General features: G+C 34.7%; 1 protein-coding gene across 7 annotated transcripts in view; it reads right to left on the reverse strand.

Moving 5' to 3' along the window:
- Erbin (erbb2 interacting protein) overlaps window positions 1-17,660 on the reverse strand; it is a 137,971-nt gene that overhangs the window by 83,773 nt on the left and 36,538 nt on the right. For all 7 annotated transcript variants that reach the window (XM_078015812.1, XM_021722480.3, XM_078015810.1 and 4 more), the window contains exons 2-3: window positions 6,346-6,393; window positions 2,710-2,907 (exon numbers count right to left, since the gene is read on the reverse strand). In XM_078015812.1, coding sequence (XP_077871938.1) covers window positions 2,710-2,898 — 189 coding nt within the window. In that variant the 5' untranslated portion in view covers window positions 2,899-2,907; window positions 6,346-6,393. The remainder of the gene's footprint in view (window positions 1-2,709; window positions 2,908-6,345; window positions 6,394-17,660) is intronic.

Below are 17,660 nucleotides of genomic sequence, written 5' to 3' on the forward strand. Positions count from 1 at the left end.
GGTTGTTCTCCTTTTTCAAGGCCTTGAGATACATCATTAGATTATTTTGGAGGGATCTTTCTGAATTTCTCATGTAAACATCAGAAACTTTCCTCTTAGAACTGTCTTCAGAATTTTTTATTTTCTCCCTTAATTTCTTCTATCACATCTTTATAATTCCAAAGTGTACTGTTCAATTTCCATGTGTTTATATAGTTTCTGTAGGGATTTTTGGTGCTGACTTCTAATTTTATTCCAATGAAATCCAATAAGATTCAAAGGGTTGTTTTGTGGCATAAATATGGTGAATGGTTCTGTGAACTGCTAAGAAGAAAGTGTGTTTGGCTGAGGTTGCATGAAATATTCTATAGATGTCTGTCAAGTCTATCTGATTTATAATATTTTTCAATTCCAAAGAGTTTTTACTCAGTTTGTGTCTAATGGATTACCTATCTAATGGTGAGAGGTGTGTTGAAATCACCCAGTATTATCATAATTGGGTCTATCTGAGGCTTCAATTCAAGCAGTATTTCTTTTATGTAATTAGGTACACCAACATTTGGGGCACAAATATTTACTATCATTATATTTTCCTGTTGGACTGTTTCCTTTTCCACTATAAAGTGACCTTGTTTGTCTGTCCTGATTGATTCTGGCTTTAACACTACTTTATCAGATATCAGAGAATCTACTACTCCTGCTTATTTCCTAGCTCCTTTCACATGGTATATCAATTTCCACTGTTTCGCCTATCAGTGAATTTTCTTCACACAACATACAGTTGGGTATTGTTTTTTAATCCATTCTGCTGGTCTATATCTTTTACTTGGAAAGATGAGATCATTTACATTGTTATTACAGAGATATTTTCATTATTTCCTGCCATTTTGATTTATTTCTAATGTTTAATTTCGTTCTGTTTCTCATTTGCTTAGCTACTCTTCAAAGTAGATTTGTTTATTTGTCAGCTCTGGGGCTTATTTTTTATTTCTTCTGTATGGAGTATTTCTTTAAGTAAGATCTTAAGTGCCAGTTTAATAGTCATGAATTCTTTTAGTTTCTGCATACCTTAGGTTTTTTTCCCTTCAATTTTCAGGATAGTTTCATGGGGTATAGCAATCTTGCTGACAGTTATTTTATTTCAGAGCTCAACACACATAATTCCAAGACCTCCTGGCTTTTAGAGTCTGTACTAAGAAAACAGAATTCCAAATGACTTGCCTCTAAATGTGACCTGATGTTTTTCTCTTGAGGCTTTTAAAATTTTTAACCTTATTCTGTATTTAATTATAATGTGTCATGGAGAGATTCTTTTTTGATCTTGTCTATTTGGGATTCTGAGTGCCTTCTGCATCTGGATATCCATCTCATTCTCAAGGCTTACAAAATTTTCTGATACCCTGGATAGATATTTACTCTAATTAGCCTGCATCTCAAAATCCTCAATTTCAGTGATTCTTAAATTTGGTCTTTTAATGTTGTCCCAGAGTTTCTGTATATTCTGATCATGGTTACTTATTATCTTTTCTTTAATACTGTCTGAATGTTTAAGAATGGCCACTCTGTCTTTGAACTCTGAGATTCTGTCTTGATTCTGTCTTGAGCAATGTCTACTCTATTAGGAAGACTTTCAACTGAACATTTTATTTGTTGTGTCTTTCATTTCCAAGATTTCTGTTTCATTCTTTTTCAATACCTTCGTTTCCTTATTGAATTACTCATTCATATCTTGTACTGACTTCCTTAATTCATTCAGTTTTTTTTCTGTTTTCTTTAAATTCATTGATCATTTTTATAATCATTCTCTTGAATTTTTTATGTGCTATTTCAGCCACTTTGATATCTTTGAAGTAAGTTGCTAATAAATCACAAACTGTAGGAGGTGTCATTTTATCTTGTTTTTTCCTATTTCTTTTACTCCTGTGTTGGGTTTTATGCATCTTCTGGGATGGATTTCTCTTCTACTCTTATATGTTGGCCTTTTGAGGACAGCTTTCTCTTACCAAAAGTGTTCTAGAGTGATCTAGACTGAGATTCCTCACAGGTGTGGTTATCTACAGTTTTCATGTTAACTGTTTTTGCTGTGGGAGCAGATGTCTATGAGTGAGACTTGAGGGCCCTCCAAGGTCCCACCCCATCTGTTCCTACTTGGGGGCCTGGTTGGTAGTTTGGGTTTTATCTCTTCTATTCTTTGAGTATAGAAAAAGTTTGAGTCTTGTTAACTTGTGTGTGGAGCAAGATGCGCTGTCTTTTGACTGAGTTTAGTTCAGCAGTCGAGTATCTACCCTGTGAACTTGCAGTATCCCAGTAGTAAGTACCGCTGTTTATATCCTGAGCCATAGAGCAAATGGAAATGTAGACTTTCTCTAATCTGCCATGTTGGCATTAACCATTTCCTGGCTTTCAAGGTGTCCAGTGTATTCTCTATAGATTTTCCAGTATATCTGTACAGCAGAGCAAACTGGGCCTCCTGGGCATATAAAAGGGAGCTACCCAAGAATAGTCAGTGCAAATTTTTAAGTTATTTGGCACTAGTATTCAAGCAATTAATTTGAAGTTTAAAAATCTATTTTGAAAATTTTATTATGCAGCATGACTTAGTGTAAATTAAACTTTAAAAAGGGAAACACATACATATATATGGACAGCATTATGGCAATATTAGGAATATCAAACTTCTAAGACAAATAAATCTCCAAAGATAATTCTTTAAAAATTGTGTTACCATACCTTTGGAAGCTCTTCAATCTGATTAGCGTCTAAATAGAGCTCCTCCAAAGTTTTTTCAAAAGTAAAAATCTCTTTGGGAACCTGTTCCAAACTGCAATGGGAATAATCCAGAGTAGTGACAGTCTCCTCTTCCCCTCGTAAACAGCGACATGGTACCAACCGCACAAATAAACTTCGTTTTGTAGTCATTTTTAGATACTGTAATATTCAAATAAAAATAAATTTGATTAAAATATACATAACTAACAAGTTTTCTTATTTACTTATTATAATTCTTATGTCACAGATAATTCCCCCCTACTACATACCCAGTGGAGTCCATTTGACATTGCTTTGATATCCACATTTATATCTACTGGATTACAAATTAGACTCCAGTACTTTAGTACTCTCTAAAACAATCCATGAAGCACCAAATTATATGCTTCTACAAAATGCTTTATGAGTGCTTCTTAATTCCCTAAAAGAAATACTCTAATACAGCAAGAATTTTCTTTAATTACTGGCTTTAAAAATTCTGTGTTTCATCCTAATATTACAGAATAAGTTATACTCCAGGCATGTATAGTATGTCAAAACACACTCTGTCATGTGTGTGTTTTAAAAAAAGTAAAAAGAACAAATTGAAAAATAAAATAATAAGAAAGAATTCTGTATGTTTCTTAGTTAAGCACTTGATTATGTATACTTTTGAATAGAAAGCAGAAATGTAAAAACATTTTCAGTTTTCCTAACCAGCTATCAGAGATTGATCACCATTTAACTTCCCTATGATTCTCCCATATGAAAATTCCCATTTACCCCAAGAATATGTTGTTCTAATCAAATATTAGCCTTACAGTCTTTCTACAAAGCTTACAGGTCTCAAATGTACTTAAGGTTATACACTGAACCATAAATTTGCTTAAATAAAGCACAAACTTCAAATCAAATGAGAGAAAAAGTTACTTTTGAATTAGTGGAAATTCTCAAGGCCAGTTTCACAAAGTATACAATGTATGTACATAGGTTATCCCAACTAGGTTAAGATTATATTAGCAAAAAAAAGACCTACTCTAATAAATAGAAATGACTAATAATCAGCGTTGTCATTTGTGTTAAATGACAAATTCTTACCCTACTTATTATTAGATTACTTCTAACCAGGGCCAACCCTAAGTCAAAGCCAGTGTGGTCTCAGGCACAAAATGCAAGGAGGTGTCAAAAAACATTAATCAAGATAAATATTTTTAATACATTTTTTTAAAATATCCATTTATTATCAAAATGAAAAATGTCTAAATAAATACAAGATCAGTATTACTGATTTGTCCTTTTGCTTCAGGTTTTAATATGGCTCTATATAGCATGGCACAAAACTCTTCTTCAAATTATGTATGATGGGGTTGAGGCTATAGCTCAGTGGCAGAAAGCTTGCTGGCACACGTGAGACACTGGATTCGATTCTTAGCACCCCATAAAATAAAATAAAGACATGCTGTTCATCTATAACTACAAAATTTGTTTTAAATTATGTATGATACTCAAGTGTTTAATACAGGTAGAATAAGTATTTCTCTTGCAATCTTCTTTAAAATCTGACTTTACTCAGTCACCAAATGCCTGGCATTGTGCTAAAATCTTTTAGTAAACTATAGGCATATTCTCATTTCATCCTCACTACAACTTTCTAAGACATGTATTATTATCTCCATTTTCCCACTGAGGCCTTATTGGAGTCCTCAAAACTATTCAAGTATTAATAGGTATTTGCTATACACTTCAGAATTACTAAAAGAAACTATGATGCCAAACATTAGATGTTTCCATCTAGGGTTGGGAACATAGTAGTGAACACTTGCCTGTTACATGCAAGACCTTGATTCCATCCCCAGAACCATGGGGGAAAAAAAAAGAAAGGTTTCCATAAAAACTCTTGTCAGAAAATAAATATCCAGAAAAGTTTACTGAACACTTACTATAAACAATCCATGTTGTACAAAGGAATGTTTTACCAATAGGAATAAACAGTTCATTTTTAAAATTCTGAAAATGAGCATGAAATTTCTAATTCTATACATTTTAAGAATATTGCTAATATTGAGTTAGGAGAATACTTAAGAACAATAGGAAGAATTCTATCTGTACTGTCCAATATGTCACTAAACACATGTAACTATTTAAGCTTAATATTACAGTTAATCAAATAAAATTTCTCAATTACTCTATCTACATTTTAAATGCTCAGCAGTTACACATGGCTAGTAGCTACCAGAGTAGACCAACCAAATACAGAACATGTCCATCATTGCATAAAGTTCTATTGAGTAGAGCTATTTTAATGTTTCAAACTATGACTCTAGCACATCATAACTACTGCATGTGTGTATATTTTTTATATTGCTTATTTTTTTATTTTTGGTACAAGGGATTGAACCCAGAGGCACTTAACCACTACATCCCCAGCCCCCCCCTTTTAATATTTTATTTATAGACAGGGTCTTGCTGTGTTATTTAGGACCTCACTAAATTGCTGAGGCTGGCTTTGAACTTGCAATATCCCTGTCTCCGTCTCCCAAGCTTCTGGGATTATGGGTGTGCTCCACTACACCTGGCTATAATTTGATGGTATCCAAGAACTTGGAAGATAAGGCCTAGAAAATCCTGAATTTCAGAATATAATTTCTAAGAATAAAGGCTATCAAATGTTATTATATGTGATTTAAAAGAATGCATACTTATTTTAGTTGTGATGTAGACACTTGAGTTATAAGGCAATTTACGGGGTAAAGCAATTATAACAATAATGAAAAACTTCCAAGATTTTTCTGTAGAGCTAATCATGTTGAAAGTTGTAGAACTTAGAAAGGACAATGAATTCAGAAAGGGAAGATTAGATAAATACTTGTCTCTAGAAAGCTGCATAGAGTTTACAATCTCAAAAGAAAATTTCTGTGGATAAAGGTTATGAAAAGAACACTTTAGACCTCAGATTAAATTCAGTTTTGTTTTCAGACAGGGTCTCACTATACTGGTCCAGGTTGGCCTTGAAGTGTTACACTCAGGTGACCTTCCTATCTCAATCTCCTCAATAGCTGGGACTACAAACATGTGCCACCATACTTTGAGACCACAGGTTAAATTCAGTAGGTCTAGAGACGATAGAAAAATAGACTCCAATTCTATACACACCTGTAGATGGAAGTGGTGCAGGATAAAAATGGATTTAAAAAAAAAAAGTACTCTACTTTCATGTATATCTAAAAATAACAAAATTTTTAAAAGGTAAAGAAAACCTTAATTCTTGAGGCCAAAGGGGCAAGTATCATATTTTTAAAAAGTAAATGAGTAAAAATGCCCAGAAATCGTAACTGACACAATAATTCATTGTATTATTCCCTACACAATAATAATACATTGTATTATCCTTTACACAACAATATAAAGAAGTAATCCACAGAGACAGCCTAGCCTGAACAGCAACTGATCAACATGGCAACTGCTAATTTGACTTTTAAGAAAAGAAGAGCTCTTTAATAAAGCAGAACTAACATTGTAGAGGTTAAGAATTGTCTAACAACATGAAGGAAAAAGAAGCAAATCGAAGGGTCATAATATGTGTAAAACTTTCTAACAAAAGAAATTAAAGCTACTTACCAATGGGTTGAATTTATCTCCCTGATGTTTCTTAATTGAACCAACATTCTATGGAAAGTAAAAGAGAATAAAAATTAACAATAAAGAAAAAGAGAATCAAAATTGATAATAAAAATGAATCTTTATAATTGTAAGGAAAAGCTCTTCTAATTCCCAAATTACATCAAAAGTAAAATTGATATTTTAAAAACTGACCATTATAAACTGAAAATAGGACCAAGTAACCAAACCAAACTACTAGCTTAAAAAAAAAAAAATGGCCACACCTGCTCAAATATGCTAACTTTTAAATAAATGACTATACACAGGATGTATGAGGGCCCTGGGTTCTAGGGCCACAAAAAATAAATAAAGAACTTCTTAACAAATTAATTGTTTTTCACATATTTGTAATTATTGAAAGCCTTCAAAAAACAAATATCCTTTCATCCATTATTAAAATGCCATTTATTTGAACTTATTGGGAAATAATAAAATTTTCCCATGTAAAAAAAAAACTCTAATCACCAACTATATTTAAATTTAGTAGTTTATGAAGGTTCTGTTTGGCATGCACTGTACATTGCTTATCAGATTTATTCCTTCCTCCTTTTTATGTGATAAAAGATTTATTTTTATGTAAATTTTTTATTTATATATGATAGCACAATGCATTACAATTCTTATTACACACATAGAGCACAATTTTTCATATTTCTGGTTGTATATATAGTACATTCACACCAATTCGTGTCTTCATACCTGTACTTTGGATAATAATGATCATCATATTCCACCATCATTTCTAACCCCATGCCCCCTTCCTTCCCCTCCAACCCCTCTGCCCTATCTAGAGTTCATCTATTCCTCTCATGCTGCAGCTCCCTATCCCACTATGAATCAGCCTCCTTATATCAAATAAAACATTCGGCATTTGGTTTTCTTGGGATCGGCTAACTTCATTTAGCATTATCTTCTCTAACTCTACTATTTACCTGCAAATGCCATGATTTTAATCTCCTTTATTGCTGAGTAATATTTCATTGTGTATGCCACATTTTTAAATCCATTCATATTGAAGGGCATCTAGGTTGGTTCCACAGTTTAGCTATTGTGAATTATGCTTATTCCTCCTTTTTAAGAAGCTTGATTATTCAGAGTAATAATGGGCCTGGGGAAAAATGGGCCCACTTTTGAGCTTTCCAGGCCAGGAGGAAGGGAGAGGAGATAGGTGACTAAGATCAAAGATCAAAGATCTTTGGAGGTGGAAGGTCAGTTGGTTCTAGGAAAACATATACTTTCTTAACATATGGGAACAAAAGTGTCTGAAACCACCAGTCTTCCATTTTTCTAGCCTTGAATCTGGAATATGATGCCTAGATCTATAACAAGCATGAGGATTAAAAACCTGCCAATAAATAAGGCTAAGAGAGTGGAAAGACAAAACCAGCCAATCTCTAACTGCACTGCTAAGTAGCTAAACCAATTATAACTACTGCTTACTTCTGGATTTGTGAGCTATGTGACAAAACTAAATCCCTTATTTGCTTAAAGCATTGTCATACTCTGTTTCTGAAACCAACACATTTCAAAGAGAGACAGCTTGAACCATAAAAGATCTTAATAAAAAGTATATGCAGGGCTGGGCTTCTGGCTCAGTGGTACAGCGATTGCCTAGAATGTGTGAATCACTGGGTTAGATTCTCAGCACCACATACAAATAAATAGATAAATTTTAAAAATTTCATCAACAATAAAATATTTTTTAAAAAAGTATACGCAGCTTGCACACACACAGAAATGTGTTTACACATATATGCATATGTATATAAAATGAACAATCTGTTTTGTGAAAATTCAGTGATATCCATGAATATTTCAGAGTTTTACAGTCACCCTGAATATAAAAACCTATTAATCGGCCTGGGGATGTGACTCAAGTCATAGTGCACTTGCCTAGCATGCGTGAGGCACTAAATGATTTAAGACTACTGAGTTATTTAGCCTTCTCCACAAATTCTATATATACTGCACACCACACGAAATTATCTTTTGTGTATACGAAGCACAGATGGTCACTAAATCTTTTGCCATTCAATATATTCACATATGATGTGATAGTCTGGTAGAATGGAGCTGAAAATAAACTAAAATGGAATAAGATAATAGGAAAAGGCTGGAAGTAAGAGTTATAAGATGTTTATGTCAGAAACTTTAGTTTGAAATACATGAAAAATACCTTAGTGAATCCTAAGTAAGCAGTTGAACAGGGCATGCAAAAACATAAAGAAAGATCCATACTCTTTCAATTCCCAGTACCAACACGGGGAGTGTCGGTAAATTTGAAAATAAATTTGAAAATCATCTGCTTACAGATTCTATTTTAAGCAATAAAATTAGATGAAATCATCTGGAATATGAGGATAGAAAAAAAAAACCCAATGAATGAGCCTAAGACATTATGAACTTAGGGGTCAGAAAGAGACAGGACCAGCAAAAGACACTGAAGAGAAGAGAACCCACCCACACTGCGCGCGCGCACACACACATATACACACACACACACATACACACACACAGAGGTGATTCCTAAAGTCAAATGAAAAAACTGTTTCAAGGAAGAAGGAATTGACAAATTCTGTTAATAAGGACTTATTTATTGCCACTGTGTGTTAATGTAAGGTCACTGATTATCTTGACAAGACCATTTCTAGTGGACAAGAAAAACACTGGAAGGCATTCAAAGAAGAACAGAAACTGAGGAGCCACCTCAGTAGTGGACGAACTGCTCAGCATGCACTAAACCTAGGTTCAATCCTTAGCACCACAACAAGAAGGGAGGAAATGAAAGAAGAGGGGAGGGAGGACTGGATACAACAAGGAGATAATTCAGGTAGTTTTGCTACAGATACAACAGTGGGTTTGTAGGCACATGGGGAATAATCTGGTAGAAAAATTCACTGATCCCCCCACTCCCCGTGTCGGTACTGGGAATTGAACTCAGGGCCTCACACAGCTAGGTAAGCACTATGCTACTGAGTTACATCCGCAACCCTTTTTATTTTGAGACAGAGTCTCACTAAGTGGTCCAGACTAGCCTCAAACTTGTGATCTTCCTGCCTCAGCTTCCCCAGCAGCTAGGATTGCATCACCACACACGACTGATAATTTTATGAATAGGATTTGGGCAGCCACTTATAGGCCCATATAAAATTTCCCACCACTGGAAAAAAAAAAAGTTACTAAAACAAGGAAGAAAACAGCAAAATGGAACTCAGGGATAACTGCACAATTAGTTGAATAAAATCCACTCAGTATTTTTCAAAAGTACAAAATTATGACATCTTTTTTCTAAAGGTTCTGACCTAATATGTTAGGTATAAAATTCAACATTCTTTATCTTAAAATGTCCATGTGGTTCCTTTTTTTGAACACAGTGTCAACAATAACCAATAAAAATGAAACCTCAAGAATAATTATACTTTGCATTTCTCTAATTACTAGAGATGCTAAACATTTTTTCATATATTTGTTGATTAGTTGTATACCTTCTTCTGAGAAGTATCTGTTCAGCACCTTAGCCCATTTATTGATTGGACTGCTTGTTGTTTTGGTGTTAAGTTTTTTGAGTTCTGTATATATTCTGGAGATTAGTGCTCTGACGTGCGTGTGGCAAAAATTGGCTCCCAAAATGTAGGTCTCTGTTCACCTCATTGTTTCTTTTGCTGAGAAGAAGCTTTTCAGTTTGAGTCCATCCCATTTGTTTATCCTTAATTTTATTTCTTGCACTTTAGGAGTCTTGTTAAGGAGTCGGGGCCTAATCCAACATGATGAAGATCTGGGCCTACTTTTTCCTCTATAAGCCGCAGGGTCTCTAGTCTAATTCCTAGGTCCTTGATCTACTTTTGAGTTCTGTGCGTGGTGAGAGACAGAGCTTTAGTTTCATTTTGATACATATGGATTTCCAGTTTTCCCAGCATCATTTGTTGAAGAGGCTCTTTTCTCTACTGTATGTTTTTGGCACCTTGCCTAGTATGAGATAACTGTATTTATGTGGATTTGTCTCTGTGTCTTCTATTCTGTACCATTGGTCTACATGTCTATTTTGGTGCCAATACTATGCCATTTTTGTTACTATGGCTTTGTAGTATAGTTTAACATCTGTTATTGTGATGCTTCGTGCTTCACTCTTCTTGCTAAGGATTGCTTTGGCTATTCTGGGTCTCTTATTTTTCCAAATGAATTTCATGATTGCTTTTTTCATTTCTATAAGGAATGACAATGGGATTTTAATTGGAATCACATTGAATTTGTATACCACTTTGGGTAGTATGCCATTTTGACAATATTAATTTTGCCTATCCAAGAGCACAGGAGATATTTCCATCTTCTAAGGTCTTTTTTGATTTCTTTTTCTAGTGTTCTGTAGCTTTCACTGTAGAGATCTTTCACCTCTTTTGTTAAGTCGATTCCCAAGTTTTGTGTTTTTTTGGAGGCTATTGTGAATGGGTTAGTTTTCTTGATTTCTCTTTCAGAGGATTCATCACAGACGTATAGAAATGCATTTGATTTATGGGTATTGACTTTATATCCTGTTACTTTGCTGAATTCATTAATTATTCTAGAAGTTTTCTGATAAGAAGTTTTTAGATCCTCTAAGTATAGAATCATGTCATCAGCAAATAATGATAGTTTGAGTTCTTCTTTTCCTTTTTTACACCTTTAATCTCTTTTGTCTAACTGCTCTGGCTAGAGTTTCAAGGACTATGTTGAATAGAAGTGGTGAAAGAGGGCATCCCCATCTTGCTCCAGTTTTTAGAGGGAATGCTTCCAATTTTTCTCCATTTAGAATGATGTTGGCCTTGGGTTTAGCATCAATAGCTTTTACAATGTTGAGGTATATTCCCACTATCCTTAGTTTTTCTAGTGTTTTGAACATGAAAAGGTGCTGTATTTTATCAAATGCTTTCTCTGCATCAATTGGTATAAACACATGATTCTTAAGTCTATTGGTGTGATGAATTATATTTATTGATTTCCATATGTTGAACCAACGGTGTAGCCCTGGAATAAATCCCACTTGATCTTGGTGCACTATTTGTAAAATATGTTTGTGTATGCAATTTGCCAGAATTTTTTTTTTTTTTTTAAAGAGAGAGTGAGAGAGAGAGGGGGACAGAGAGAGAGAGAATTTTTTTAACATTTATTTATTCTTAGTTCTCGGCGGACACAACATCTTTGTTGGTATGTGGTGCTGCTGAGGATTGAACCCGGGCCGCACGCATGCTAGGCGAGCGCGCTACCGCTTGAGCCACATCCCCAGCCCGCCAGAATTTTATTGATAATTTTTGCATCAATGTTCATCAGGGATATTGGCCTGAAGTTTTCTTTCCTTGATGTGTTTCTGCCTGGTTTTGGGTATCAGGATGATACTAGCTTCGTAGAATGAGTTTGGAAGGGTCCCTTCCTTTTCTATTTCATGGAATAACTTGAAGAGTATTGGTATTAATTCTTCTTTGTAGGTCTTGTAGAACTCAGTGGTGAAACCGTCTGGTCCTGGGCTTTTCTTGGTTGGTACATCTTCTATTTCCTTGTTTGAAATTGATCTGTTTAAATTGTGTATGTCCTCTTGTCTCAGTTTGGGTTGATTATATACCTCTCACACCAGTCAGAATGGCAGTTATCAAGAATACAGACAATAATAAATGTTGGTAAGGATGTGGGGGGAAAGGCACACTCATAGATTGCTAGTGAGACTGCAAATTGGTGCAAACAATCTGTAAAGCAGTACAGATTCCTTAGAAAACTTAGAATGGAACCACCATTTAACCCAGCTATCCCACTCCCTGGTCTATACCCAAAGGACTTAAAATCAGCATACTATAGTAACACAGCCACATCAATGTTTATAGCAGTTCAATTTACAATAGCTAAACTGTGGAACCAACCTACATGCCCTTCAATATATGAATGGATAAAGAAACTGTGGTATACATACACAATGGAATATTACTCAGCATATTAAAAGATAATAAAATTATGGCATTTGCAGGTAAATGAATGGAGGTAGAGAATATCATGCTAAGTGAAGTAAGCCAATTCCCAAAATCCAAAGGCCAAATGTTCTCTCTGACAAGTAAATGCTGAACCATAATGGGGGAGGGGGAGAGATGAGGAAAAACGGAGGAAAACTGACTGGGAAAAGGGGAGGGAGAGATGGGGAGGAAAGATGGGGAGGGAGGATGGGGGCAGGAAAGATGGTGGAATGAAGTGGACATCATTACCCTAAATAAATGTATGACTACGCAAATGGTGCAATGCTACATTGTGTACAACCAGAGAAATGAAAAGTTGTGCTGCAATTGTGTACAATGAATCAAAATGCATTTTGCTGTCATATGTACCTAATAAATGAATTTTTAAAATTCTAAGAAAAAAGAAACAATACTCATAGAAGATGAGTTAATAACTGAATGAATCAATAAATAGTCTACATTTTTTGTCTAATAAGTTGGATGAAAACAGTGCTAGTTGTGATGAACATATATCATTTCACTTCAAATTTCTGACTTTGTGCAATCGTTACATTATGGTGTGCCTCATTGTTTTGTTTTGTATTCCTTAATGTTCTGTTGTTTTTCCTCCAATATAACCCACTGAAAGTAATTAGCAAAAAATAAACAAATAACCAATAAATACATAGACATTCTCTTTTTTAAAATATTTATTTTTTAGATATACCAATACCTGTATTTTGTTTATTTATTTTTATGTGGTGCTGAGGATTGAACCCAGGGCCTCACACATGCTAGGTGAACACTCTACCACTGAGCCACAACCCCAGCCCCTACATAGTCATTCTTATTTGATCTATACCAAAGACACCATCCTTTCTTTAACTCTCTCCATTCTCTACTGGGGATTATTTTGACTAGTCTCAGTTTGAAAATCACTACAAAAATTTAAAAGTAACTGGGCATGGTGATGCACACCTATAATCCCAGTGACTGGGGAGACTGAGGCAGGAGGACTGCCAAGTTCAAGTTCAGCCTCAGCAACTTATCAAGACTGTCTCAAAAATAAAAAACAAAAGGACTAGATATGTAGCTCAGTAGTAAAGGGCTACTGAGTTCAAATCCCAGTTTGGAAATGAAAAGTAAAATCACTATAAAGTGTTTCTTATTTTGTTGTTTTTAGATACAGATGATAGTAGGGTATATTTTGACACATATACAAGGGGTGCAACCCATTACAATTTAGATCCCATTCTCGTGGGTGAACATATGTGGGGTTACACTGGTCATGTATTCATATATGAGCACAGGAAAGTTACTGTAAAGGTTTTTAAAAATTTGTAAACTATATTTTCACATTTACTAAAGGAGACACAACTTACATTTGGCTAGAATTAAGAGAAATTTTGCATAGAGACAATCTTTCTAAACAAGTTCCTAAGTAAAAATGCTGAACAAAGGCTATTGCTATTCACATAGGCCCATGACTATTAGGTGGTATTCAGTGATTGTACAAGATCGCTTAGTTGAATCATGGTTATCAGTGTTTACTGATTTGTATCTAGTATATTTGTGCTTAGTTTTCTGTGACATTTTATGAATGTTATTAACTCATTATTGGTAAGTATTTGAATACGACACAGTTTCTCTACACTTTTCAACTCCCTGCTATACTGCTGCTTCTTGGCAAAATCCAAGGAGGGAAGATAATGGAATTATTAGGCTTAATTATTTCATTTTGACTTTGGGGCTCTGTTGGGTTCTCATCCCTCCCCTAAAGCCCAGAAGGTCATTCAAGCATCAGATAACTTATTTTTGTCCCTTCAATGTCTTCCCATTTATGGCATTCCTACTCCTCCATCTACCTGTACTACCAGGTACCTCTCCCCAGGTAGGGAAACTGCTATAGTCACCTATACAGGGCTTATGTATCTCTGGAATTCAGATCACTAACTGTTCCTTACATCCACCCATTTTTGCTAGCCATGTTTTTGTGTGGTTTTTACTCTTTTCAGATTTTTGTTGTTACCAGATACAAAGGTCTCATTTCCTCCTTTATTCTAATCAGAAGTAGGAATTTCAGTAGATTCCCAGTATAGATTAAGCCATTCAATTTACAGAAAAAGTGTAAGATACCCAGTCTCACCCCTTTGTGGAAGAAAGTTGATCAAGATAGAAGAATCACCTATAGAATTCTCCTCCACCTCAGTTTAAGAGGACCAACATAACAGGAGTTCCTCAGATTATTTTTATAGAGAAAGTCTTTCATTCCACAATTAGAAAAGACTACAAATATAAATATCGCAAACTAAATTAACTCCTTAAGAGTAGCACTGATTCATTCTATAATCTGAAGGAAGCGTTGGGAGGGAATGAGAAAATAAACAGCTCAAAATAGTCTACTGGAGAAGGTGAAACAATGCAAAAAAGAAAAATCTGTGGGCAAATTTCATCCTAGAATGGAATTGTGTCTGGGTTTATTTTCAGTAAGTCAACTAAAAGTGTATATAGAGACAAACATGTGGCAATGTGTAACACAAACATGTATATTCACAATGTTGTTTAATGTAGGAGAGAGATTAAATCATGACATTAATTCAAATCTACAGCTTTCTCAAACAGTCTTGAATGGATTCCAAACTCTTCCCCACTACAAACAATACTATGGCAGGAGTAACTTCCTTATATGCACTCCCTCACTTCTTTACTTAGTAGTGTTTTTATCCATGCTAGAATAATTTCCAATCTCCTTTATTTTGTTAGGAGCTTGTAAAAACTTCCTTTCCATCACAAAATCATTAAGTACAATCTAGGAAACCTTGATAGGAACATGATGATTGAATTAGTATCTTATCAAGGGCAAGGTTAAGTCTATCTCTATAAAGAAAGTCTTAAGTGGGGCTAGGTATATAGTTTAGTAGTAAAGCATGTACTTTAGCATTTGCAAGACCTTGTTTTAATCCTTAGCACTATGAAAAAAAAAAAAAAAACAACTCTAAGTAACAACTGATTTTCACCATAAGCTATACCAAGCAGGTATGTATTACTCTTATATCTTAAAAAGAACTTATCCAGAAAACACCTGTTTTTCCAGCTACCAACCTTAACTCTATTCTTTGTGACAAAATTTCTCAAAAAAATTTGTCCACATTACTGTCTTCAATTATTCCACCAATTATTCTTAAATCCACTCCAATCATATTTTTGTTACATTGTTTCAATGGAAACTACGCCTCAAAGGTCACCAATGGCTTGTATATTACTAAATCCAATAGACAATCTAAGCTCACATCTCATTTTATAAAATTTTCTCAAAAAATAAAAATCATGGCCAGGTACAATCCCATGTGTGGGATTTTGCATGCCTATAATCCCAGCTACTCTAGAGGCATAAGCAAGAGGATCACAAGATCAAGGGCAACCTGAGCAAACTTAGTGAGACCATGCCTCAAAATTTTAAAAATAATAATAAAGGGGGTGGAATATAGCTCACTGGTTGAACCCCCAGGTTCAATTCCCAGTATCACAAAAATAAAATAAATTTAAAAGGGCTAGGAATGTAGCTCAGTGATAGTGCATCCCTGGGTTCAATCCCCAGTATGGGAAGGGGAGAAAAAAAAAAAAAGAAAGGCAAGCAGGCAGTCATTCAGTCATGAATGAAGTACATCAAAATTACTTCTCTAAAAGACAATATGCACCTAAGTATTTGCAAAATTCCAAGTATTGTAATTTGATCACAAGGTTCAAGACTCACAAGAAAGAAAACTTTCAATTCACATTACAAATTCAATATAATTCTGATACCAACATCTTTCAAAATAAAGGAATCATGTAACCTTTGGACTCAAGAAAACACCCTAAATTAGAGTTAGGCCTGGTTGTGCACTTTGTAGTCCCAGGTACTTGGGGAGCAGAGGTGGGAGAATCACTTGAGCCAGAAGTTTGAGGCCAGCCTGGACAACACAGCAAAACTTGTCTCAAGAGAAAAAGGAAAAAAAATCCTAAATGATAAAGCAACTTATTATATGCAGCAGTATTAAACATAATAGCAGAATTGATTCTAAATGCCATGATAAATAAAAATGAGGAAAATCCAATAACAATGTATCACATAAAAAGATGCAAAAGGAGACAAATGGATCCTCTCAACAAATACCCAAAGATCATCTAAATAATTATCCACATCCATTCTTTTTTTTTTTTTTTGGCATTAACCTGGTATCTTTTTTTTTTTTTAATTGTTGGTTGTTCAAAACATTACACAGTTCTTAATACATCATATTTCACAGTTTGATTCAAGCGGGTTCCACATCCATTCTTGATTAAAAATCCTTGATAAAAATCCTAGTTAGGGTTGTGGCTCAACGGTAGAGTGCTGCCTAGCACATTCGAGACCCTGGGTTCCATCCTCAACACCATGTAAAAATAAATAAATAAAAGGTATTGTGTCCAACTACAATTGAAAAATATTTTTAAAAATCCTGGTTAACTAGAAACAAAATATTTCTTCAATTAAGAAGCTGTGTCGGGGCTGGGGATGTGGCTCAAGCGGTAGCGCGCTCGCCTAGCATGTGTGCGGCCCGGGTTCGATCCTCAGCAGCACCACATACCAACAAAGATGTTGTGTCCGCCAAGAACTAAGAAAAAATAAATAAATGTTAAAATTAAAACAAAAAAAAAAGAAGCTGTGTCATGTTCAAGAATAAAACAAATACTACAAACATTCTCTCTCACTAAAATTAAAAAGAACAGCAACATAAGAAAAGGTAAAGACAACCTATAGAATGGGAGAAAATATTTTAAACCATATACTTGATAATGGGCTTATATCCTTAAGATGTAAAGAACTCTCATAACTCAAATATAAGAAAGCAAAACAAAAACTCAAAAATGGGCAAAGGAGTCAGGCATGGTGACACATGTCTATAATCCCAGCAACTCAGGAGGCTGGGGCAGGACAATCATAAGTTCAAACCTAGCCTCAGCAACTTAGCGAGGCCCTGAGCAATTCAGCGAGACCCTGTCTCTAATAAAATATAAAAGGGGGCTGGGGAAGTGCTCGGTGGTTAAGCACTCGGGTTTAATCCCTAGTACCAAAAAATAGTCAACAATTTCAATCCTAGATATATAAATAAGCAGACTGAAAATGCATATTTTCAGAAAAACTTGCAACTAACATTCCCAGCAGCATTATTCACAGTGAACAAAATGTATAAATAATCCAAAGGTTCATGGATTAACAAACAGATAAACAAAATGTCATGTAAAATATGTGAAATATCATTTAGCTATAAAAAAGAATAAAATAGGGCTGGGGTTGTA

This window comes from Ictidomys tridecemlineatus, chromosome 1 (assembly GCF_052094955.1).
Source record: "Ictidomys tridecemlineatus isolate mIctTri1 chromosome 1, mIctTri1.hap1, whole genome shotgun sequence".
Lineage (NCBI taxonomy): Eukaryota > Metazoa > Chordata > Mammalia > Rodentia > Sciuridae > Ictidomys > Ictidomys tridecemlineatus.